The sequence below is a fragment of the Chiloscyllium plagiosum genome, chromosome 17 (genome assembly GCF_004010195.1).
Source record: "Chiloscyllium plagiosum isolate BGI_BamShark_2017 chromosome 17, ASM401019v2, whole genome shotgun sequence".
NCBI lineage: Eukaryota > Metazoa > Chordata > Chondrichthyes > Orectolobiformes > Hemiscylliidae > Chiloscyllium > Chiloscyllium plagiosum.
In genome coordinates, this window is record NC_057726.1 from 45,502,282 (window position 1) to 45,527,001 (window position 24,720).

A 24,720-nucleotide genomic window follows, 5' to 3' on the forward strand; every position below is an offset into this window, starting at 1 on the left:
ATCCCTCCAGCCCGGCACTGCCTTCCTGACCTGTAGTCTTCTTCTTGACCTCTCCGCCTCCACCCTACTCCGACCTATCACCTTCACCTTGACCTCTTTCCACCTATCACATTTCCAACGCCCCTCCTCCAAGTCCCTCCTCCCTACCTTTTATCTTCTCCTGCTGAACACTCTCTGCTCATTCCTGAAGAAGGGCATGTGCTCGAAACGTCGAATCTTCTGTTCCCTAGATGCTGCCTGACCTGCTTCCAGCAATAAAGTTTCAGCTTTGATCTCCAGCGTCTGCAGACCTCACTTTCTCCTCAGAGATATGAAGCTCAATTATAAAGAAGAATGCGGGGAAGAAAGGCTAAATTGTATTATACTGAAGTGTGATTCGTGGAATATGAAGATATAGACATATTTCTATTTCAATACAGGAACACAAGGTCCTGCTGACAGGGACTCCACTGCAGAACACTGTGGAGGAATTGTTTAGTTTGCTTCATTTCTTGGAGCCCCTACGTTTCTCATCAGAAGCCACCTTCATGCAGGAATTTGGAGACCTAAAAAGTGAAGCACAGGTATTTTAATCAAAGATCCAGTAATTATGTGTTGATTGAGGGCCACAGGCCAAATTACTTAATTTTTGATGGTGCAATGCTGTTTTGTAATTAAAAATAAAACTACTGTACAGTTTGTGAACTGTGTTGCAAAAGTCTGTAAAAATATCATACTTTGCCAAACTCTTTTGATTAAAGGTTATTGTTCTTTAACTCTGTTTCAGATACTTCCTGACCTGTTGAGTATTTCTAGCATCTATGGTTTTTATTTCCAATTTCTGCAGTATTTAGCTTTTGTTCCGAAAATAATTTCTCGGTCCTCATTTGATTTTGCATTGCCATGGATATTATATTACTAGAATACTAGTACTATACTTGTTAAGGAGTAATAAACTGATAATGAACAATGTGAGTAGTTCACTGTGTATGTTCTGATATTTTAAAGGGTAAAACCTTGAATATTATTTGGGTAATGAGTGGTATCAGTGCAAATCAGAACAATGTTTCAGAATGCACTCCTAGAATCTGGGCTATTATTTTTAACTGTAATATTTTTGGAATTTGGTATGGAAAATACATTTTTTGGAAGTGCCTAGAACTGTATCCCTTCAAACATACAATTTACCCAAATTAAAAATATTTTTAGATCATCTGTTTCCACATTTTACAAGTCCAGTTACTTGAGTAAGGTTTTTTTATTCATTCAATTAAGACTATCACATTGCCATGTGTCTGGAGTCACATGCAGGCTAGACCAAGTAAGAACAGCATCTTTCTTAAAAAAAAAATCAATGAACCAGATGGGAATTTATAACAATACCCAGTAAGTACATGGTCACCATTAGAACAGCATTGTTTTCTTATTTTTATTGCATTAAAATTTTATCATTTGCCTTGGTGGAGTTCAAACCCATGTCCCAAGACACTAGTCTGGATTACTACTCAAGTGACATTACAACTACACCACTGCATGTCCCTGCTGCTAGTGATATTGTTTCAAAAGCAGATTTATTTTCATTTAGTCCTATATCAAACTAAAACTAATTTACTGGGAAGACAGTTGAAGCCCTAACACTGAATTCTTGAATTTTGTTTGCCAGTGCACATTGCATAGCCAGTTTTGAGCTGGTTTTACATTAACTAATCAGGTTTTATTTTGAACCATGATAGAATGTCATATATGTGGCTAGTTCTTGAAGTGAAACAAGTGTGATATTCTGAATGTGTAGTGATCTGACTTCTGTCTAATCATGTTTGTTTCATGTTTTAATTATTAAAATTTTTTAATTTACTGAAATTGGAAATATTAAAATTTTAAATTGATGTTGGATGGGACTGTGTAGAGAAAAGCATGGGTAAATTTGAGTGAGATGACTGTTCAGAAATTTAAGAAAACCTGGTTGAAGCTGTTTCTGAATGCAAATAGATGGTTAACAATTTATCCTGTCTGGATTGATATCCTAATTTTATCTTGCATTGCAACACATGATGGGTCGTTTAAATTTTTTAGTTGAATAACCTGACCCTGTTTCATTCTCCAAGGCTGGAGTTGCAATCTTTGTGCACTGACAGAAACATTATCATCAGTTCTAGAATAGCAGTTAAGGTTGAAAGTGGAACATATGGGTTGCACGGTGGCTCAGTGGTTAGCACTACTGCTTCACAGCACCAAGGTCCCAGGTTCAATTCCAGCCTTGGGCGACTGTCTGTGTGGAGTTTGCACATTCTCCCCGTGTCTGCGTGGGTTTCCTCTGGATGCTCTGGTTTTCTCCCACAGTCCAAAGATGTGCAGGTCAGGTGAATTGGCTATGCTAAATTTCCCACAGTGTTAGGTGCATTAGTCAGAGGGAAATGGATCTGGGTGGGTTACTCCTCAGAGGGTCGGTGTGGACTTGTTGGGCCAAAGGGCCTGTTTCCACACTGTAGGGAATCTAACTATAACCATTGCTGTGTGCAGAAGTTGCTGGAGTCTTAAGTGAGAGATGAATGTTCATTGGAGGCTGATGAATAGAAGAGAAGGTCACCACTCATCACCCAAATAACATTCAAGGTTTTTCATTGCCTCTGTTTAAACGTGCTACTACTTCTAACCCTATTATAGTGTTAGGTAAAACATTGTGAAGGAGGAAGAGAGATTTGACTTCCTTGTTTGTATTAGACTGATATCAACATAAAGTTCCTGCACGACTCTAGCTGCTAATGTTTATGGAACTGAGAGTGTAGTGAAGGCCACCACTGATCAAATGATTAGGAATAGTATACTGTATTTCATTGTTTAAGTCTTATATCAGACACAAGTACTTGAAAGCAATGTGATCAAAGATGTGTTCAAAGAGGAAGAAATCTCTTAACTGTGAATATAGTTTTATGGTGTCACTGTTTATTCAGAGTATTCTGTAATATTAAGTTGTTGAAACCGCCCTTTTTCTTTTACTTACGAGTAGATGGTCAACAAAGTAAGCAGCAGTTGGTTTCGAGGGGTTTTAAGGAAAATGGTTTTGCCCAGAGAATGGTGGGAATCTAGAACTCACTACCTGAAAGGGTGCGAGAAGTAAGAACCATGGGCAACATTTAGTTAGCATGCGAAATGCCATAGCATACAAGATTATGTGTGGAAGGGCCTCTTTCTAATACGGAGGACTCATCCTGACACTATGACTTTTTCCCTTTCCTTTCCTTGCTTGTTCATCATTTTCATACTTTTAGATCTGTAATAAATTTTGTATATAGTATTGTTCATGAGATTTCTGATTTTAACTGAATGAAATTCTGGTTGTAAGCACTTCTCCATCCAAATCTATGCATCTAGACAGACGAGGTATGTTCCTAACAGCATACATTATTTTATTTCAGGTGCAGAAGCTTCAGGCAATACTGAAGCCAATGATGCTGCGACGTCTGAAGGAGGATGTAGAAAAGAAGCTTGCTCCAAAAGAAGAGACAATTATTGAAGTAGAATTAACCAATATTCAGAAGAAATACTATCGTGCAATCCTGGAACGAAACTTTGCTTTTCTGTCCAAAGGAGCTGGTCAGGCAAATGTTCCTAACCTGATAAACACGATGATGGAACTCAGGAAATGCTGTAATCACCCATATCTGATAAAAGGTAATAAATTGCTTACTTTCTATGACTCTTTAATTGTTTTATTTAATTGCCGAAAGCAGTAAATTTTGTTTTTGCACTCTCTGTCCAATTTCACAGATGTTTTCCTTTCAGGTACATCAATTTTGGCTGAACTTGCATTTTTCTTGAATCTAAGCCTGCTTTAAATTAATTACTACAGTTATTTCAGTGACATTATAATTTTTTAAACTGGTGGGTTTTTCATAATTTAAATTTTCTAGAAAGGTTTTTTCTGTCAATCTACTGTTTCACAAATGGCTGAGGCTGATGTAATTGATTCTTGTCAAACTAATTTTTAAAACATTAGTTTGGTGCATTAATGAGTTAAATTGGTGGTGATACAAAACTTTTTCTCAAAATATTTCACCAATGCTTTTTTAAGTCAGGTTTTCGGTTTGCTGGCTGAGCTGATTGGTTTGTTTTCAGACGTTTAGTCACCATGCTAGGTAACATCAGTGAACCTCTAGTGAAATGTTGGTGTTCTGTCCCACTTGCTATTTATGTGTCGTGGTTTGTTGTGGTGGGTGATGTCATTTCAGGTTCTGTTTCTGAGAGGTAAATGAGGTCCAAATCTATATGTATGTTAATGGCGTTCCAGTTTGAATGCCAGGCGTCCAGGAATTCCTGTGCGTGTCTATGTTTGGCCTATCCCAGGATGGATGCATTGTCCCAGTCGAACTGGTGTCCTTCTTCGTCTGTGTATATGGATACCAGTGATAGTTGGTGCTCATGTGTCCTGGTGGCTAGTTTGCTGCCAGTTTGTCCAATGTAATGTTTATTGCTGTACTTGCAAGGTATTTTATGTATTATGTTTGTTCTGCTGGCTATGGATATGGGTCCTTTAAGTTTGTCAGTTGTTTTAGCGTGGTAGTGGGCTTGTGGGCTACCATGATGCTGAAGGGCCAGAGTAGTCTGGTGGTCATCTCTGAAATGTATTGATGTATGATGGGGTTACTAGAGTCTCTGGGCATGTTGTGTCTTCCTGTTTAAGTCCGTTGTGCAGGAATAGGCGAACTGCGCTTATCGGGTAACAGTTGTTCCTGAATACGTTGTATAGGTATTTCTCCTTGGCTTCTCGCAGTTCCGTGGTGCTGCAGTGTGTTGTGGCTTGTTTGACAACAGACATTACATTGGACAAACCAGCAGCAAACTAGCCATCAGGATATATGAGCACCAACTAGCCACCAAAAGATATGACCAACTATCACTAGTATCCATACACACAAACGAAGAGAGGCACCAGTTCGACTGGGACAATGCATCCATCCTGGGACAGACCAAACAAAGATACTTGCAGGAATTCCCAGAAGCCTGGCATTCAAACTGGAACTCCATTAATAAACATATAGATTTGGACCCCATTTACCAACCTCTCAGATACCGCAACAGAAATGATGTCACCCGCCACAACCAACCAAGGCACATAAATAGCAAGTTGGACAAAACACCAACGCTTCACCGGAGGGCTCGCTGATGATGTTACCTAGCCTGATGACAAAATGTCTGAGAACAAACCCACCAGCTCAGCGAGCAAACACACAATCTGAGCTACAAGTCTCCTCCAAGATATCAAACACTTTTTAGTGGTGGAAGCATAGGTGAGGATAAAATATTTGTATATATTAAAGATGCAGTAACTCCATTTTATTTTTGATGCTTGCAATAAGATACAACTATACTATTTAAATACTATGTATAATACTACAATGCTATTCAAATCATATGTATAAAACTTTAATCGATTTGTGCATGTTTATCCTTTGACATCAAGTCAATTTTTTGTTTTAAAAACTTTCTTTAGCCAAGGCATTAACAGTAAAAGGAATCAGTAAGCTCGATCAATTTATAGCCGAACATTTGAACTAAACTTTCAGATCCTTGTTTCCTGCAGGCAAAAATTGCAGTTCAACTGATTTTCTTTTCCCTATTTGGAAAGTGAACTCGTAATTAAATATCTTTGTTATTTCAGTCAAGTCCAGTGGCAAACTGAAAATGTTGTGCTGTCAAGGACTAATTGTGGTAATTAAGGTATCCCAAGAAATATTTGATTTTTTAATTCACTCGTGTGCTCTGGGCATCACTGGCTAGGCTAGCATTTATTACTTGTCTCTAGTTGTCCTGAAGAGGTAGTGATGAGCTGCCTTCTGGTTGTAATGAGAGGTAGAAAATCTGAGGGTGCAAAGACTGTTATTAGATTCATCTTTATTGTAACAGTATTAGGCATTCAAGAAATAGGATCAAGAGTAGGCCAAACAATTCCTCGAACCTCCTCCATCGCCATTCAGTACAAACATAGCTCCTCTGATTCAGGTCAATTTTCCTACCTGCTCCTGATATCCTTGAATGATGGAATATAGACAGACCTTTGTGAGAATTCTCCCAAAGGTTCATAACTTTGAGAAGATATTTCTCCTCATTTCTGACCTAGATGATCAATCCCTTGTCCTGACACACTCCCTTATTGTTTTGCATTCCTCAACCAAGGGAAATAATCTGCATCTACCCAATGTTTTTTAAAAATAAGCAAATTACAAGCTATTTTCTCTAGAGCTAATTTTGACTTTAGGAGAAATCAACAATATTTATAAAATAATTGGAATTAAATTTCTTTATTTTGTGCCCATTTCCTATTTAATGGAAGTCTAAGTATTTATCTCTGGCAAATGTGATTGGCAGTAGTTAACTTATGTGGTATGATGCTACTAAAGTCTTTTAATTGCCAATTATATTGTGAATTATGGTATGCAAAAGAGGATCACGAGAACCGTTTTTTTGACCAAGTTAGAAATAATATCTTTTGACTCGTAGAGCACTGATCCACTGTCTTCTAATATAGAAGACTGGAAGGATTCTTGATATGCGAACCTTTATAAAGAGAAGAAAAGTTCCAAGCTTTAATTTTCAGGACATCTCAATCCTTGTTACTTCCAAGGAATGTTTACAATGTGGTGAAAAAAGGTTTAGGTGCGAAATTTGAAAAGTGTGTCTCATTGTTACGGAAGAGTAACTTTTTTTCTGCCTGTGAAAAATATTGCAATATTGGAACACAATGAAATGTTCAGCTGTCAATTTTTTGTAGCATTTCAATAGATAATAGAATAAATATTACAATAAGTTGAGGTTTTATTGGTTTTGGGTATTTTCCAGTAACAATCCATAAAGACTCAAAGCATTCATGTTGCAAAGGCTAGAATTCAAGAGCAGAGATGAATTTCTGAGACTGAATGTGGTCATATTGCACTTGGAATGTTGTAATCAGTTTTGGGTCCATATCTAAGGAATGGTCCCAGCAATGAAGAACTTGTTGTATGAGGATCCATTGAGGACTCTGGGTTTGTATTCGATAGAGTTTAGAAGGATGAGGGGCGATGTCTCATTGAAAGTTACAGATTACTGAGAGACCTGGATAGAGTAGAGGTAGAGGACATGTTTCCACTACTAGGAGAGACTGCGACCCGAGTGCACAACCTTAGAATGAAGGGATGACATCTTAGAACTGAGATGAGGAGGAATTTCTTTAGCTAGGTGGTAGTCTTCGTTGCTTTTGATTTTCATTTCATAGCAGTATGGTTGTTTCTTGCATCCAATTCAAATCGCATTTATTGGAATCTAAAACTTGGTCCAAACCTGTAGCATAGCAGTACACAGGCAACAGGAGCAGCAATTTTTTTTGCTTTTGTTAATTACTTATCACAGTTGCATTTGCCACTTTCACATCACTCTTGGTTATGGAAATACTCAGCTGATAGATGCTTTCCCAAACACTAAAATCCTAACTATTGATGAAGTAATGTTTTAAAAAATTCTGGTACCCGTTCAGTAGAATGCCAGCTTGCATTTATAAACCAAATTTACTCATCTCAACTTTGAAGACTAACGATTTGATTTTTAAAAGTGCTTGAACCATTCCTATGTTTGTAAATACACAGCATGTGACTTGCTGGTACATCCTTTCTGAATGATAACTATCCTTACGACACAGACCGTTCAAAAAGAAGAATTAGTTGACATTGTTTTTTAAAACAAAGCAATTGGAGTGTGGTAAAAAAATCACCCAATCCATTGTGTCAGTACTGACTGCTTTTCATCAACCCTGTAGGCTTGTAAGAAACCCCTCATACCTCTATTAAAATTGGGGATTTCTGTTGCTGCTAAACTTTCTAGCAATTGCGAATTCAAGATTTTTGAATTATTGCTGTTGACAGTGGAAAATGTTTTCATTTCAATGTGTTAATTTGTTATTTCAAAGTCGTTAGCTTAAAACACTCTCGCATGCAATCTGTAACTAATAATCCTGTATTAGTGGTGTAATGGAATGTGTTCTGTAAAGTTATTTCAGTCTGATTAAAACAGCAAGTTTAATATCACTGGATGGAGATTATTTATTGAGTAATGTAATCAAACAAATATGAATCCAAGATAATGTGTCCTTTTGGCATACTAGGTGCTGAAGAAAAGATTCTGGGAGAGTTCAGAGAGATGCACAATCCAGTTGATCCAGTCTTCCATCTGCAAGCTATGATTCAGTCATCTGGTAAACTTGTCTTAATTGACAAGCTGCTCCCAAAGATGAAAGCTGGTGGTCACAAAGTTCTCATCTTCTCCCAGATGGTGCGCTGCCTTGACATACTTGAGGACTATCTTATTCAAAAAAGGTACAGGTTAAGATATGCAAGTATCTTAATTTTTTTAAAATTAGGTTTGTTTGCATAACTAAAGCTCTATTTTGAGCACAAAGCTATATCTCTGAATTAAAAGATTTGAGAATCTCTTGTTTCACGATTGTTGGTCTCATGCTTCTAGCAGTATTTTCCACGACAGTTACTGCATTTTAATAAAAAAACTGATATTTCAAAATTTGAGTTTTATTGGCATTTATAAATATGGGCTTGTTCATGAGTAAAAATTTCCTGAAACTTAAATTGTTTTTGATTGATTGATTGTTAATGCATCATTGAGGATTTTTGTTAGTAATGCCATAACAAGAGAAATAATTCACAATATCCAAATTAGAGCAGTCAATATCCACAAGGAAATATGAGGAATTAGGTCAATAACCTTTTAAAGTATAATTGATTGTAAGCTTCTTTCTGGATCACATACTATTTTAGAACATTTGAGAGTCATTGTCAGGAACAACGTTCACCATTTTACGTACTTGCAGATACATTCTTATGCACGTTTTATGATGCTCATAGTATGTAAAAATTGTTTACTTACAGTACAGCATAATGTACTTGGTGTAAAAACAGCAAAGTAGCCTAGAAATTACTTTTCATACATACTTGGAAAACCTAGTATTTGCATTCTACATTCCACCTATTCAACACAGAGCAGTAGCGTATTTATTTTACTTTATCATACAAGAGTAGAATGTGAAATATCTATAAACCTGCTAAAAGAATTTTGGCTTGAAAGCCAAAATAATAAATTTCAAATTACAAGAAAATGCACAAATAAAAAGTCAAAAATCAATGAGCTTGGCTTTTGCAAAATAAATTTCACAGCTTCAGCCCTCTGACCTGTTCAGTGATTTCTGAACTAAACGCAGTTGTGAACTGCCCTTTTGTATTTGAGGATTTTGTTTTGCAATTTAAAAAAAATGGAAGGTATGGGTACCCCATATCACACTGTATTTAGGCCCTCACCTTCACGTCATGTTTTTTCTGAGTAGGCAGCCACTTTCTTGATTAACATGCATGACAATTGAATACACCCAAACTTTAGCCAAGAAAGGAATATAGTATGTAATTCATGCAAGTCAACATTAAGCTAGTTAGCGAGTTTGGGGAAGATTTGTAGCTTAGGTGGAGGTTCTGAATGTAAGTTTGCTTGCTGAGCTGGAAGGTTCATTTTCAGATGTTTCGTCACCACACAAGGTAACATCATCAGCGAGCTTTCAGTGAAGCACCGGTGTTATGACCTGCTTTCTATTATGTGTTTAGGTTTCCTTGGGTTGGTGATGTCATTTTCTGTGGTGAAGCATGGCATTCCAACCAGAACTGTATCAACAAACACATTGACTTGGACCCCGTTTACCAGCCTTTGAGAAAAATAACAGGAAATGATGTCACTAACCCAAGGAAACCTTAGCACATAAATAGAAAGTGGGTCATAACACCAGTGCTTCACCAGAGGCTCACTGATGATAATGTTATCTCGTATGGTGACGAAATGTCTGAAAATCAACCTTCCAGCTCGACGAGCAAACTTACATCCATTAAGGTAGTGTTTTATTCCCTTGTCACAAATTGATTCAGCACAAATTTGTACATATAATTTTCCAACATTATTAGTTTTGCAACTCTGTCTAGAAATTTAGAATGTTGAATTAAGTGTTTTCTTATGGAATATTATAAAATATTACTCTAGTTTTGGATATTTCTTGATGTGGGTACCTAAAATAGCATGTGATCTTTACCCACCCTGTCTGTTTGACAATAGTACAAGGGGTTTGTTTGGGAGTAAAGGAAATTTCTAAAAGAGCTTGTTGAGGTGCAGCTAAATTTTTTTTGTCTCCTCTTTACATGAAGGTTTGTTTAATGCATGGAGCAGAATCAAAAATATATTCTTTATTAATGTGCATGCAATTTTACCCACAAAACGTCTAATCCATTTTTCAAACCTGTTATCCAAGAACTTGCAGTCAAAAATACAGAATAGGCTCTTAGAAAATGGATCCTGAAATTGCAGTAAAGTTAATTTTAAGTCTTTTCAATGATATGACATATTGAATTAATGTTATGCTGTATATTTTTAGAGCGATCAACACACAGGTTCTGTGCCATCACTTGCTGCACCTCATATTGCTACAAAACAATTGTCAATGTGCAGTACGTTTGAGAACAATAGTATGTCAATAGCCAAATTAAAGTTAAAAAATTACTCTCAGAATCAGTACACACAAGTATATTTTTATGAGCAATTATTTGCATGGTTGACTAGGCTGAATGACCTACTCTTGTCCAATGCTTTTTGCCCAAGTCGCTGCTTTAGGATGATCTATTACAAAAGAAAATTTCAGGAAGTTAATGATCTAGGATAATTATTAAATAAGAGCAGTACTAAGTGTCTTTTAATCTTTTGTGGACTTTTTTTGGGCACCTGGCTGATTGTACATTTTAATGCTTTCCTGCCAGTGCACAACATATTATTTATTCACACACTTTCAAAGAATTGTTGAGCTTGTTTTCTATGTGACATTTATGTAAACTCTTAATTGGATTAGGCTGAAGAGCAGCCACAAAGGAACCTCACTCATATTTGCATGTCATCTATTAATTTCTTAATTCTATGTTGACATGACCAGCTGCAGAGCTCATTTTTTAATATAATGTGGTTTGTAAAGACATATATCTTGTAAATGCTGAAATTAGGCTCTACTCTGAATGAAAATAGATTATGTTTACTGGCAGATTGCCAATGCTATATCCATTATTACGCGAAGAAAACAACGTTTCCCTGAAGAACTGATTTGGAGATGCATTGTGATTTGACAGCTTTGATATAATGTGGATGCAGAAGGCTGCATATTGTTCTGTACAACATCGTAGTTACTTGGTTCGACTCCTTCACTTCTCCCCACTTCTTAATAATTGATTCAGTGGTTATTATTCGTAGTTATTTAGTATTTAACTCATGCTCAATGAAATCTGATTTCTCAATTTTTAAAATTAAGTGGACAGAATTATAAGGAACATTGAGTTCATTTGTGTACAATATAGAAAAGTAGCCCGTTGGTCAAAATTGGATTGTGTACAACATGTATACAAAGGGACCTCACTATTTTCAATTTCTGTTTCTTTTTGGACAATGGATGACACTGTCTAAATTGTTAAACTCACTTCAAAAAGATATTACTCAAAAATTAGTAATTGTCAGAGTGTGCTTAAGTCCTTGATGCTTTAATACTAAGAAGGAAGGTTTCTTTCAGTATTTAGGAGAATGCCAGATGGGATGGGAGAAGTAGAAACTGGCAGAAGTTCACAGGTAGACTTCATGCCTTTTTTTTTCATTTTAAAAATAATTTCAAAATGAATTGTAAATTATCAAAATATAATTACATTTTGATTTAAAAAAAAACTTTGCCAAGTTGTTAATGTTTCAATGGGCACACAACACTACCTGGTTTGGAGACTGTCCAAGGAGATTAGATTCCCTACAGTATGGAAATAGGCCATTGACTCAACAAGTCCACACTGACCCTCTGAAGAGTAATCCACCCATATCCATTTCTCACTGACTAATGAACCTTACACTATGGGCAATTTAGCATGGCCAATTCACCTAACCTGTACATCTTTGGAGTGTGGGAAGAAACCGGAGCACCCAGAGGAAACCCACACAGGCACAGGTAGAATGTGTAAACTCCACACAGACAGTTGCCTGAGGCTGGAATCTAACCCGAGGCCCTGGTACTGAGGCAGCAGTGCTAACCACTGTGACACTGTGCTGCCTCTTGGAGGAAGAAATGGACTGTCTGTTTTGGAACTCCAGCATGGAATGTTTTGCACTTAGTCAGAAACAAACAGTTTGTATGATGAAAAAAGCATGAAAGTAATTTAACTGGTAGGTGGTAATATTGCATACATGCAAACTTGTGCAAAATAATAGTTTAAATGTTACCATTTCACTTGGAATAACTTGAATGTGCCTATCCCATACGAAGATAATTAATGTAGAAATGTAGAACTCTTCAGCTTACAAGAAAGATAAAATTGTAATCAATTTGCCGTGGTACTTAAAGCCAGAAATGTATGGTGAGTGAAAATTTAACTTGTAGCGGAGTGTAATTATGATGGACTGTTTAATCAGTAAGAAATAAATGATTAATTGTAGCTTGGTAATGTCTTGTTTAAGATAATTATAGCAATTAATCAGAGTGGAAAATAAAGGGAGAGCCAGAATTACCACTAATTCTAACCCTCAACAGGTGAAGACACTTTTGAACAGATATACATTTTCTTCTTTAATTTATCCTAATTACATTTCAAATCTGATAATCAATATAATTTCAAATATAAAATGGAGACTAAACTAATTAAGTTTTTAATTATTTGCTGATCTATAGCTCACTGTTCGGATGCATGTTTATTAATATTTTGGGGTTTAGCTCAAACTTAAAGATGTCTGATTTCTCAATTTTCAAAATTAAACTAGTGGATAGGATTAGAAGGAACATTTAGTTGAGTTCATATGTGCATATTGATAAACAAGGAACCTATTGATTAAACCTGGATTGTGCGCAACAGTTGGGACCCCACTATTTTCAACTTCTGTCATAGACCTGTTTAATTTACTGGAAGTAAAATTGAAAAGCTTTGAACTTTTGACTGATGCATTAAATGATGTAGTCACGCATGCAATATAGTGTTGCATAATCTGCTCAAGTGTGGTTGTAGCTTCTCACTCATTAGAACAGAAGCAGATTAGATTTTGAATTTTACCTTGTACCAGTACAAAATCTAACACTGTGGTAACTGTCAGATCTCTTGCAGTATAACAGGACTCCACCAGATCCAACGTCTTCAACCATAATTTTAAAGTTTAAGAAATCTAATGCGTTTGGGCACATGCTTTTCCATTATAGATTTTGCAGCTATGATGGTATTTTCCATTTTGTTGTATTAAGATTCCAGTATAAATCTGAGATTTGATTACACAGAGGTAATGTAAGCCCTTGTAGAAGAGAGTGCATGTTTGCTTGCTGTGTCATAATGTCTTTGAGGTTTCAGATTATTTATTCTCCTTACATGTCTGTGACACTTTTTAAAGTTGCCTAGAGTTTACATCTCACTCTGAGTTTTTATACAACTTGAGAGTTTAGAGTCAGAATTTGTACGACATGGAAAGAGTCCCTTCAATCCATTGATGACTGACTTGGACACGCATCCATCTATTCTAGCCCAGCTTCCAGAAATGGGCTAGAATTGTGGGCGGCACGGTGGCACAGTGGTTAGCACTGCTGCCTCACAGCGCCAGAGACCCGGGCTCAATTCCCGCCTTAGGTGACTGACTGTGTGGAGTTTGCACGTTCTCCCCGTGTCTGCATGGGTTTCCTCCGGATGCTCCGGTTTCCTCCCACAGTCCAAAGATGTGCAGGGTCAGGAGAATTAGCCATACTAAATTGCCCGTAGTGTTAGGTAAGGGGTAAATGTAGGGGTATGGGTGGGTTTCGCTTTGGCGGGTCGGTGTGGACTTGTTGGGCCGAAGGGCCTGTTTCCACACTGTAATCTAATCTAATCTAAAAATGGGCCCATACCTGTGAATGCTTCCTCCAAGGAAGGGCCAGATAATGTATAAGAAAATGAAGAGCTTGCAGTTCCATGCAGTCCCTTTAATAGCTGTACAGAGGAACCTAGATTATCTGGCAAGATCACAAAGTCCCGAGTTGGCTAAACTATGTTATCTGGCATTTTGATTATCCAGAATTCGATTAACCGAATGAAATACTCCCTTTCTGTGAACTTCAGATAATTGAGGTTCCTCTGTACTCCAAAGCGCTTTACAGCCAAAAACTGATTTTTTTGAAGTGTTATGACAAGGATGGCATCCATTGACACACAGCAAAGTCCAATAAATGACCATGTGATAATTATTGATTTGACTAAATATTGACCAGGACAAGGGAGAAACCTCCTGCAACATTTCCTTGAAACTCTATGGGTACTTGGTCACTTAGCGGAAATAACGCTGTACAGAGAGCAAACACGTCAAATGCGAGCAGAACCCTCCACATTTGACTCTGGCACAGTTTTACAAACCCAATTGTAAATTGACACTACCTAGTTGAGAACCCAACTATAGTTGTGCAGCTAACAATTTGATCCTGGTTTAAAATGCAGGTTTCTAATATTTCAAAACAAAATTGTGAATGAATTTTCTTCAAGCCCATCAAGATTTCATAGGTATTGCATGGCTGGAGCTGTTAAGTGTTCATGTACAGAAGTCTGATTCTTTGAATAAAGAATTGGATTCTGTGTCTTTGCAACATTCTGTTGTCGTGACATGGTATCAAAATAATGTTTATACTTTAACAGCAAATAATTCCAAACATATCAAGTTGTCAGTTCTAAAAGAATCAACATGGTTAGAACTAAGCAATTTATTCAGTCAAAAAGGAGGAAATTCACCAACAAGGTCCCAATTTGCTAATTCCTCTAAACGCACTTTTGGTTGATCACAGAATTATGTAAGCTTTGACTCCTTTGCCTGCCTTATGGCATAGTGACGTTGTAATATTCAGTTTTTTATTAAGACAATTTGTTTGTGTTGTTAATAATCTTTGGATGTATTTGAATATTTTGGACAAAAATAAACATATCAATGATTTATAATATATCAGTGTTGTAATTTATCGGTGTCCTTGTTGACCATTTTCATGATTTTGTTGCAGTCATTTCAGTCTTACTGTAGATTTAATAAGATATAAAGCACACAATATAAAAGTTTGAATTAACAGAAACCAAATATGAGAATGTATGCAAGAAAAATATTTCTAAGTAAATAAAGAATGTTTTAATAATTTTTATTCTATGTATAATTTTATTTACAGGTATCCGTATGAGCGTATTGACGGGAGAGTTCGAGGAAATTTACGACAAGCAGCAATTGACCGATTTAGCAAGCCTGACTCTGACCGCTTTGTGTTCTTACTGTGTACAAGAGCTGGTGGATTAGGCATTAATCTAACAGCAGCAGATACTTGTATCATATTCGATTCAGACTGGAATCCACAGAATGACCTCCAGGTAAAGAAAAACTATTTTAGTGATAGGTTAAGTACAGTTTAGAAATTAGGTACCATTAGAAATAGACAATAATGTAAAAAGAAAGTAAACTTTCTTTTGCTTCATTAAATAAATAAGCATTGTAAAATTGTATTGAGGAAAGTCTAACTAAAATAAGTAAAGCCTCCACTTGTTAAAAAGAAGCAAAGCTATGTTTATTCAAGTTACTTGATGCATATCATTTGTTTCCATTAGCCATAATAGAATCAGTCAAACCCTCTACCAGTCCTGGGAAGACAAAGCATAAGGCTTAGTGAGCAAAGTTGAATTTTAGGATGTGAATAGACTATTTAACAGGGTGTAAATCAAACCGCAAAGTATCAGAAGTGAAAATGCACAAGATCCCACTTCCCTGAAATAAAATCGAAGACTATGGATGCTGGCGATCTGAAAGAAACAGAAAGGCTGGAGAAACTCACCAGGTCTAGCAGAATCTGTGGAGAGAGAATCAGAGCTAACGTTTAGAGTCTGATGTGTTTCCTTCAGAAAACATTCTTTGAAAAAATTTAAGTTCTGAAGAAGAGTCATACCAACTCAGAGCTTAACTTTGTTTCTCTCTCTACAGATGATACCAAGCCTGCTGAGTTTCTCCAACATTTTCTGTGTGTCCCTGAAACACCTGGATAGCGAGTGTGGGAGTCAGTAGCTAGAATTAAACAGCACTGATCAGCCAGCTCATTCTAGATGCAACTTGGTTGTGCAAGGCCTTTGTGATTTCTATCCCAAGAAGGTCTACAGTCACTTGAAACCCAACAAGCAACAAATAGGAATAGGTAAATTAGCAACTCCAATCTGTTCTGCTATTTGGTCAGATCAAGGCTAATATGTATCTCAATTCCATTTTACCCTCCTTGCCCAATTCTTTATATACTCTGACTCTTACCCAGCAAATATCTATTGAACTCAATCTGGAATTTCAATTAATCCAAGATCCACAGCCCTCGGGGGAGGGAGTTCCAGATTTCCATCACTTATGTGATGACGTGTTTATTATTTCATTACCTAATGATATGTCTTTAAATTTTAAAATTATCTTTTAAAGCTGGATTCAACACCCAAGAAAAAACATTTCTGTCTTGTCAATTTCCTTAATTATTTTAAATACTCTCATTAGCTCATCCTCAATTTTCTAAACCAAAGGAACGGTACGCAAAGTGTACACACACTTAACCACACCCTCCAAACTTGGAATGGTGGAGAATCATTTAAATCATATCGAAAGTAAACTGCTCCCCTCTTTTTGTCACACTATGCCTGTTCAATTCAAGTGTCGTCTAGTAATTTGATCAGTAAGGCTAAAATGATTTCAGCATAAAGTAAACTGCTTTGATAATGAGGACCAGAAATTTCATAATGTAAGTTGCCTAAACAGGTTTTTGATCTTGTAATTCAGCCAATAGCCACAAGGCCATTGAAGAAGCGTCATAATTATTTTTGTATAGAAATGTTAAGTAAAGGTTTTCATACTGATTCCACTGCACAGTAATGCATGTCTGCATTTGCTGATGTTGATGACTGGATTCGGCTTTGCTGTATTAACTCTCCTTGTCAAACAGCAAGGTCAAATGTGAAAACAGGCCCATCAAATGATTGTGCCTTTTTGGAGCTATGCAGAGCAAAAACAGTATTAATTCTTCAAAAAAAAATTCACTTCAAGCATTTCTATTAAATAACAATGCCTTAACTAGTAAAGAGTCTGTCTTCCTCACATTTTGTGGAGTTGTACTATAGTTACTGGATATTTTACATCACTGTAGGGAAAGTGGGCAAATTGATATGATGAAGTATATGTTGCTCTCCTAATTTTCTAATGTTTAAAATCTGTGATGCAATAGCACACTAAATTATCTTTTCATTAAAGGCTCAAGCTCGATGTCACAGGATTGGTCAGAACAAAGCTGTAAAAGTTTACAGACTAATAACTCGGAATTCGTATGAACGGGAGATGTTTGACAAGGCGAGTCTGAAGTTGGGTCTTGACAAAGCTGTGCTGCAGAGTATGAATGGACGGGAAAACAATGTTGGTGGGGTACGTAATGAAAATATTAATTTTAATTCCTATGCGAAATGTCACATGATGTCCTGAAGTACTTACAATGGAGTGACTAGTCAGATTAATGATACAGTTCATCATTGAAGCTAATTAGTGTTCAATACAAATATGAGGCCACAGATACATTCTGTTTTGTTCAAAAGGCGCACAGTCTGGAGGCAGTCAGTCCATGTGACATTTTATCAGTTCCTACTTCAGAAATAGAACCAGTCTGACTCAAGGTTGAGATCCAGAAGGACTCTAACCTCACACCTTTAATGCGTCATCTGAGCTAAGATGTCACTTTTTTTGAATAAAACCTTCAGTTACCTCAGGAATGTGACTTGAAAGAAGTTCTGGGATTTACATATTAATGAATCGAAACCTGCAACCCCAGTCTAAGTGATGAAAGATTCAATAACAATCTAGGTTTGTTCAATATGTCACATCGGTTGTATGACATTTTGATCTTCTACGATAAATTCTGTGTCCTATGATCCTGCCCCACCTGACGAAGGAGCAGCACTCCAAAAGCTTGTACTTCCAAATAAACCTGTTGGACTATAACCTGGTGTTGTGCAAATTTTAACTTTGTCCACCCCAGTTCAACACCGGCACTTCCACATCAGAATCCAGGATGTCACAGAGTGGCTGCAGGGTTTTTTGAAGAAGGAGGGTGAACAGCCAGGGTCATGATTCATGTTGGAACTAATGACATAGGAGCAAAGAGAAATGAGGTCTTGTAAGCAGACTTTGGAGAATTAGAGGGGAAGTTGAAAAACAAGACTTCAAAAGTAGTAATCTCCAGATCACTCCCAGTGCCACACCAGAGTGAGTATAGGAATAGAATGGTAGAGCAGATGAATGCATGATGGAGAGAGAGCATTAGATTCCTGAGGCATTTGGACCATTTTTGCGGAGGTGAAAATTGTACAACTTGAACATCTAAACTGAACAAGAGTCCAGAGGGAAGACATGCTGAAATGGAATTAGAAGTTAAAACAGAAGTGGGTTAGTCTGGTTGGCAAAGTAAATATAGGCTAGATAAGAAAGAAGTTGGTTCAGCCAGACTAAATAGAATATATTTTAATGCAAGGAGACTGTGGAATAAGATGGACAAGCTGAGGGGATAGGCACATAGTTATGGTAACAAAACCAAAACAGACTTGACTGATAGATGTGCAGGATTGGTACCTGGATATCAGATATTCAGACAAGTTAGAGGGAGGATGGAGGGAAGGGAGAGTGTGCGCTGCAATATTCTTCAAGGAATCAGTTGTGGATGGTGGCAATAAGGAGGGGTGATACCTTGGAAAACTTATCAAGTGAGGAGATATGGGTGGAAGTAAGAGAACACGAAAGGACCAAACATGCTGTTGGATGTATGCTATCTGCCTGAAAACAGTCAAGGATTAGTAAAGGATCAAATACATCAAATTTCAGAAGTGTAAGAATGATATGACAAGTAATAGAGGATTTTAATTACTCATATATTAACTTAAATGGTTTTATTGTGCAAGGTACAGAGGGAGAAAAATTTGTACATTGCATCCAAAAATGGAGGGGACAACTGTGGACATAATATTCAGAAAGGAATCCAGGTGTTGGAAGATGTATCAGTAGATTCATATGTCATTTTGAAAATATGACTCTGTTTGATTTAGGTGGTTGTGGTAAAGGTTAAGATAGGGTGGGTATAAAATGCTAAATGGAGGAAAGGGCTCTTTATATCCCTTGTCATCTGTGGTTCTTTGATTTTGAACAAATATATTCTGTACACTCACTATTTACTCCTTGAGTGCCCCTTCTGTTCTGACACAGATTTATATGCAAGTAACTGCTCTTAGTGCACTTGGGCCCAATTGTTACTGTTCTGTGGAGGTAACCCAGAGTGTTGATGAGGGCAATGCATTTGACATGTGCCACATGTGCCAAATGTATGGCATTTGATAAAATCCATCATGATGGACTTGTCAAGAAAGTAAGAGCTCGTGGAATCCAAGGCAAAGTGTTACATTAGATCCAAAATTGCTGAGAGGCAGGGAGCAGAGGGTGATGGTAGAGGGATGTTTCTGTGACTGGAATCTTGTTTCCAGTGGGGTCCCAAAGGCACCGTGCTGAGGACCTTTTTATTGTGTTGTACAGACAAAGCAGAGGCAAATGGAGTACAACCTGGACAAGTGTGAAGTAAAGTGTTTGAGGAGGGCCATCAAGGTCATGTTATACATGGTAAAATCTTGGCAAAATAAGAGGTACCTTGGGTGTGCATATTTGCAAATCCTATGGCTATGAGAGATCACCATTCACATTAGGGGAGCAAGAAGAGCAATACAGACTCTCTCAATTGCTTACTTGTAAAGCTCAGTGTATCTTGAGGCAGCAGCAAGCCTATTGCTAAGCATTCGCATGAGGTGATTGCTTGAGTTTTGGCCTAGGATTGCAAAATGATGTTAACCTGGTGCTATTTATTGTGTTTTACTTCCACAAAATTATATGCTGAATCTGACAAACTCAGTAAAATCTCAAATACTACTTCGCCTTAAACAAGAAACAAATTCAGCTTGAAAATTGGATAGTGACCTAGAACTAACAGTTGATATGACAGATTTCTCTTCCACCTCTGTGTCAAAACTGTTTCGGAATTGTCAGGTCATAGACTTATCAAATATAAGCAGATCAGATTTGTGCATTGAGTTTGCAGTTATAATTGATCCTTAATCACAAGCCAACTTCTAAACAAAATGTTTACATTTGGTGATCTCCAGATGATCCTTGTTAATAGGTTGCTTTTTAAATGTCTTTTCCAAAAGAATAAGTCTGTTTTAAAACCTATAATTGATGTAGATGCAGCAAATGTCCAAGAAAGAAATTGAAGACTTGCTTCGTCGCGGTGCCTATGGTGCGATAATGGATGAAGAAGATGAGAGTTCTAAATTTTGTGAGGAGGACATTGATCAGATTCTCATGCGACGCACAAAGACAATTACTATAGAATCAGAAGGAAGAGGTTCCACATTTGCAAAGGTAATTAAAATGAGTATCAGATAACTTAGTCCATTGCTGTCACATTGCATTTGGGTGTGTATGGGAAAGATTTCTGCAAAACGAAAATAGACTTCAGGCTGGAATACAGTGTTGGTCTCAATAATTAGCAATAAAGGCAAAATTTGATTGTGATAGTTTTGTGAGGAGTGACCAAGATTCTTTTGTACTATGTTGTCGATGTCCAGTAGCAAATAGTTTAGATTTTCCTGCAATCAGTTTTGCTGATAAAATGAAATGCACTTCAGCATTTCTACATGCCATATTGAAATGCTTTGGTTAAGCTGTGTTAGTGCCATGAAGTTTTGTGCAGAAAGAATCTTAAAAAGGTTCATTTCCCCCTAGAATTAAAAATGTATCATTTTTTATGCTCAGAGTTTCTCTTAAAGCTTGCTGAGCTTCCTGTCACATCTCACACATCACGTTGGCAAATATGTTTACTTCCCTGGCTTTTTCTGTCTTTACTTCTTTGTCCCTGTCTTTTACTTACTTCAACCAGCTCCACCAATCTTGTGGCTTGCTCTCTCCCTGCCCTGTTGCTCATGTTCTCACTGGATACCTGCTCTGTTGACCCCTGTACTCTTGTCCTACATCATTGGTTCTTTAAAATATATAAGCATAGGAATGGGAGTAGCCCATTCGGCCTATCAACTCCTCTGCACCATTCAATTAGATCATGGATGATCATCCACCTCAAAGCCACTCTCCTCACTATATCCATATCCTTTGATATCAATTTGCTTCAAAAATCTGTCATTTTCTGTCTTGAACATGCTCAAGGTTTGGATGATTCACCGCCCTCTGAGTGAAGAATTCCTTCATCCTAGTCTTAAGTGATCCACAGCTTACTCTAAGATTATTCTCCCTGTTGTCGACTCAGCAGTCAGAAGAAACATATTATCTACATCCACCCTGTCTCACTTTATAAACCTTGTACAAGTTTCACCTCTTCCTTGGAAACTTGACTTAATTTCCTCCACCTCTCCTAAGAAAATTCCACCATTCCAAGGATTAATATGGAGAACATCCATTGCACTACCTCTATGGCAAGTGCATCCTCCTTAAATAAGGGCACCAAAAACTATACACGGTACTCCAGGTGAAATTTTATCAAGACTCTATACAACTGCAGTAAGAAATCTGTACTCCTGTACTCTCCTTATGACCAATCCACAATTTGCATTCCTAATTGCTTGTTGCGCTTGCTTGCTTGTTTTATCTCCCAAAATGGATAACCTCACATTTATCTGCATTATATTCTATCTGCAAGTTGTAGCCTGTTCTCTTAGTCTGTCCAAGTTCTCTTGAAATTTTCTTGCATTCTCCAAACAACTTGCATTCCCCAAATAACTTGCATTCCCACCTAGTTTGCTGTTAACAGCAAATTTGGAAATATTACAATTGGTATCCACTTCCTGATCACTTAAATAGACCGTGAGCACCTGTGGAACCAGAACTGACTCGTGGTACTTGACTGTTATTATCTGCCATCTTGCCAATGTTCAGTTTTTTCCTACTTCCTGCTTTCTGACTGTCAACCAATTCTCAATCTATATTTATACATTACATCAAATCTCATGTACACTAATTTTATTTGCAAACCTCTGATGTGCAGTCTTAGCAAAAGCCTTCTGAAAATGCAGTTCACCACATTCACTGTTGTTTCTTACTCTATCCAAACTGATGCTATGTCTTGATCCTTCAATCTGAAATCCTCTCTAACTGATGAACTGATGTCTTCCTTCTTAGGATTGTTATCCCACCTCCTTCCTTTTTCTTCCTCTCCTAAATGCCAAATATCCATGGATATTAAGTGCGTAATCTTAGTTTCCCTTAACTACATTTCCAAATTGACAACTAAATCCTAAGCATTTACCTAATTCAAATCATCAACCATTTTACAAAATGTTGTATGTATTCAGAGTGCCTTTAATTCTGCTAATTGAACATTGTTCTTTAGTCTGACCCTATTTAATACTTGTGCTTCCACTGTCTTTTATTTTAGCTTTCTACTTTTCTACTTCCTTTAGTTTGCTTTCCTTAAATCTGAACTCCTCTCAGGTTCTCACCCTCCTACCACTTTAGTTTAAACCTTCCTACAACACTAGCAAATCTCCATGTAACCACATTAATCCTGTCCTGCTGAGGAGCAAATCATCCATTTTGCATAATCCCACTTGACACACTATCCATGGTTAGAATTATAAAATGACAAGTTCAAATGAGCAATTCTGAAAATTTCTGTATCTACATTTGAAATGGAAATCATGCATGTCAGTTTGTCATTTCTTAATTCTATAATTTATATCCATAATGGAAGAAGTTGAAACAAGAGTAACACCCAACAATTAGGGCTTCACAGATATTAAGTGCGCACAAGTGGGCAATTTTTAATGAATAGGCAGATGTAAGTTTCCAGTGATATAATGTCAATTTATGACTGCCATTCAACTGATTGCCTTTCCATAGCTTTAAATTAATTATGTTACTGAAATCAGATTTGTAAAATGTCAATGCACATTGATCGGTAGCTCTAAATGTAAAAATGAAAATTTCCATAATTCATAATTTGGCTACGCTTAAACCACAGACTGATGCCTGTGCAGTTCGTGTATCTTGGTAATGTTACTTAGACTCTGTTTGAATGCTTATTTTGACCAACCTATTTCTTAGTCTGTTATTTAGTTTATTTGAACTTTATAGGCCTAATGACTTAAAAGGAACTGTTGCCTCAGTGAGCCTGGCAGTTTTACAGGTGTTTTCTGTGTGCTATATTTTGTTTTTTTTTGAAAAAAAGGCTTTAGAACTGGACAGTAATTTAAAAACTTCATAAGAAATTATAACAAGATTGAAGAATAGTTGCCAGCTCTCATGTAATTCTAGCGCACATTTAATGAGAATATAGCCCTCATTAACTTACTTTTATATATCACAATTAAAGTATTCATATCTAACCCAGAAGGAATGAAAAAACAGACAACTATAGGTCACTTAGCTCACATCTATCGTTGAGAAGAATGTTCAGAAATAATTTATAAGACTCTCAAATGTTTGTAAATCAGGAATTCGAGCCACAACTTAACTTTCTGTAGTATAGTTTCAAAGTTGGAAGATGATGCTTAAGGTGATCAATATTTGGATTTTTTTTTTGAATAATGCTTTGGATTTTGAATACTGCTTAATATTTAATTTTCAGGCAAGTTTTGTTGCATCAGGCAACAGAAGTGACATTGCTTTGGATGATCCTAACTTCTGGCAGAAATGGGCAAAGAAAGCTGAAATTGATCTCGAAGCCATACATGGAAGGGTAAATTAGTTTAACATTTGTGTATTTTTGAATATTTCACTAAGGCAACTTCTGAGAATAACCTTTAGCGAAAATTATTTTTAATTTTTCTTTATTTTGCTTACAGAACAGCTTAGTTATTGACACACCAAGAGTAAGGAAACAAACCAGACCTTACAATGCTGCTAAAGATGAGCTGGCAGAATTATCAGAAGCAGAGAGTGATGGGGAAGATAGACCAAAGCTACGCAGGCCCTATGACCGATGTCATGCATATGGAAGAACAGAGTGCTTTAGAATTGAGAAGAATCTGCTAATTTACGGGTATAAAATTTTCCAAGCAATTTAACATAACAGCAGAGTAACAATGAGAAAACCATGTCTCGGATGTTGATTACTTGCATTACCATCAAACAACGTTTTTGGTGTGTTATGACCAAAGTTGGAGTGGTGCAGCAACTCATTTTTAGTTCTGGTCCTCCTCCTCCTTTGGTTATAAGTTTTAAATTTTAAAAAAGTGATAGTTTGGCTAGACAATAGGTGCAGGAGTAGGCCATTCTGCCCTTCGAGCCTGCACCACCATTCAATATGATCATGGCTGATCATCCTTAATCAGTATTCTGTTCCTGCCTTATCTGCATAACCCTTGATTCCACTATCCTTGAGAGCTCTATCCAACTCTTTCTTAAATGAATCCAGAGACTGGGCCTCCACTTCCCTCTGGGGCAGAGCATTCCACACAGCCACCACTCTCTGGGTGAAGAAGTTTCTCCTCATCTCTGTCCTAAATGGTCTACCCCATATTTTTAAGCTGTGTCCTCTGGTTCGGCACTCACCCATCAGCGGAAACATGTTTCCTGCCTCAAGAGTGTCCAATCCTTTAATAATCTTACATGTCTCAA

General features: G+C 37.0%; 1 protein-coding gene across 6 annotated transcripts in view; it reads left to right on the plus strand.

Moving 5' to 3' along the window:
• The window catches only part of chd9 (chromodomain helicase DNA binding protein 9), a 245,483-nt gene that overhangs the window by 168,196 nt on the left and 52,567 nt on the right, over nucleotides 1-24,720 (plus strand). For all 6 annotated transcript variants that reach the window (XM_043706976.1, XM_043706974.1, XM_043706975.1 and 3 more), the window contains 8 exons: nucleotides 420-563; nucleotides 3,396-3,651; nucleotides 8,114-8,324; nucleotides 15,224-15,419; nucleotides 17,320-17,487; nucleotides 20,335-20,514; nucleotides 23,729-23,839; nucleotides 23,946-24,142. In XM_043706976.1, coding sequence (XP_043562911.1) covers nucleotides 420-563; nucleotides 3,396-3,651; nucleotides 8,114-8,324; nucleotides 15,224-15,419; nucleotides 17,320-17,487; nucleotides 20,335-20,514; nucleotides 23,729-23,839; nucleotides 23,946-24,142 — 1,463 coding nt within the window. The remainder of the gene's footprint in view (nucleotides 1-419; nucleotides 564-3,395; nucleotides 3,652-8,113; nucleotides 8,325-15,223; nucleotides 15,420-17,319; nucleotides 17,488-20,334; nucleotides 20,515-23,728; nucleotides 23,840-23,945; nucleotides 24,143-24,720) is intronic.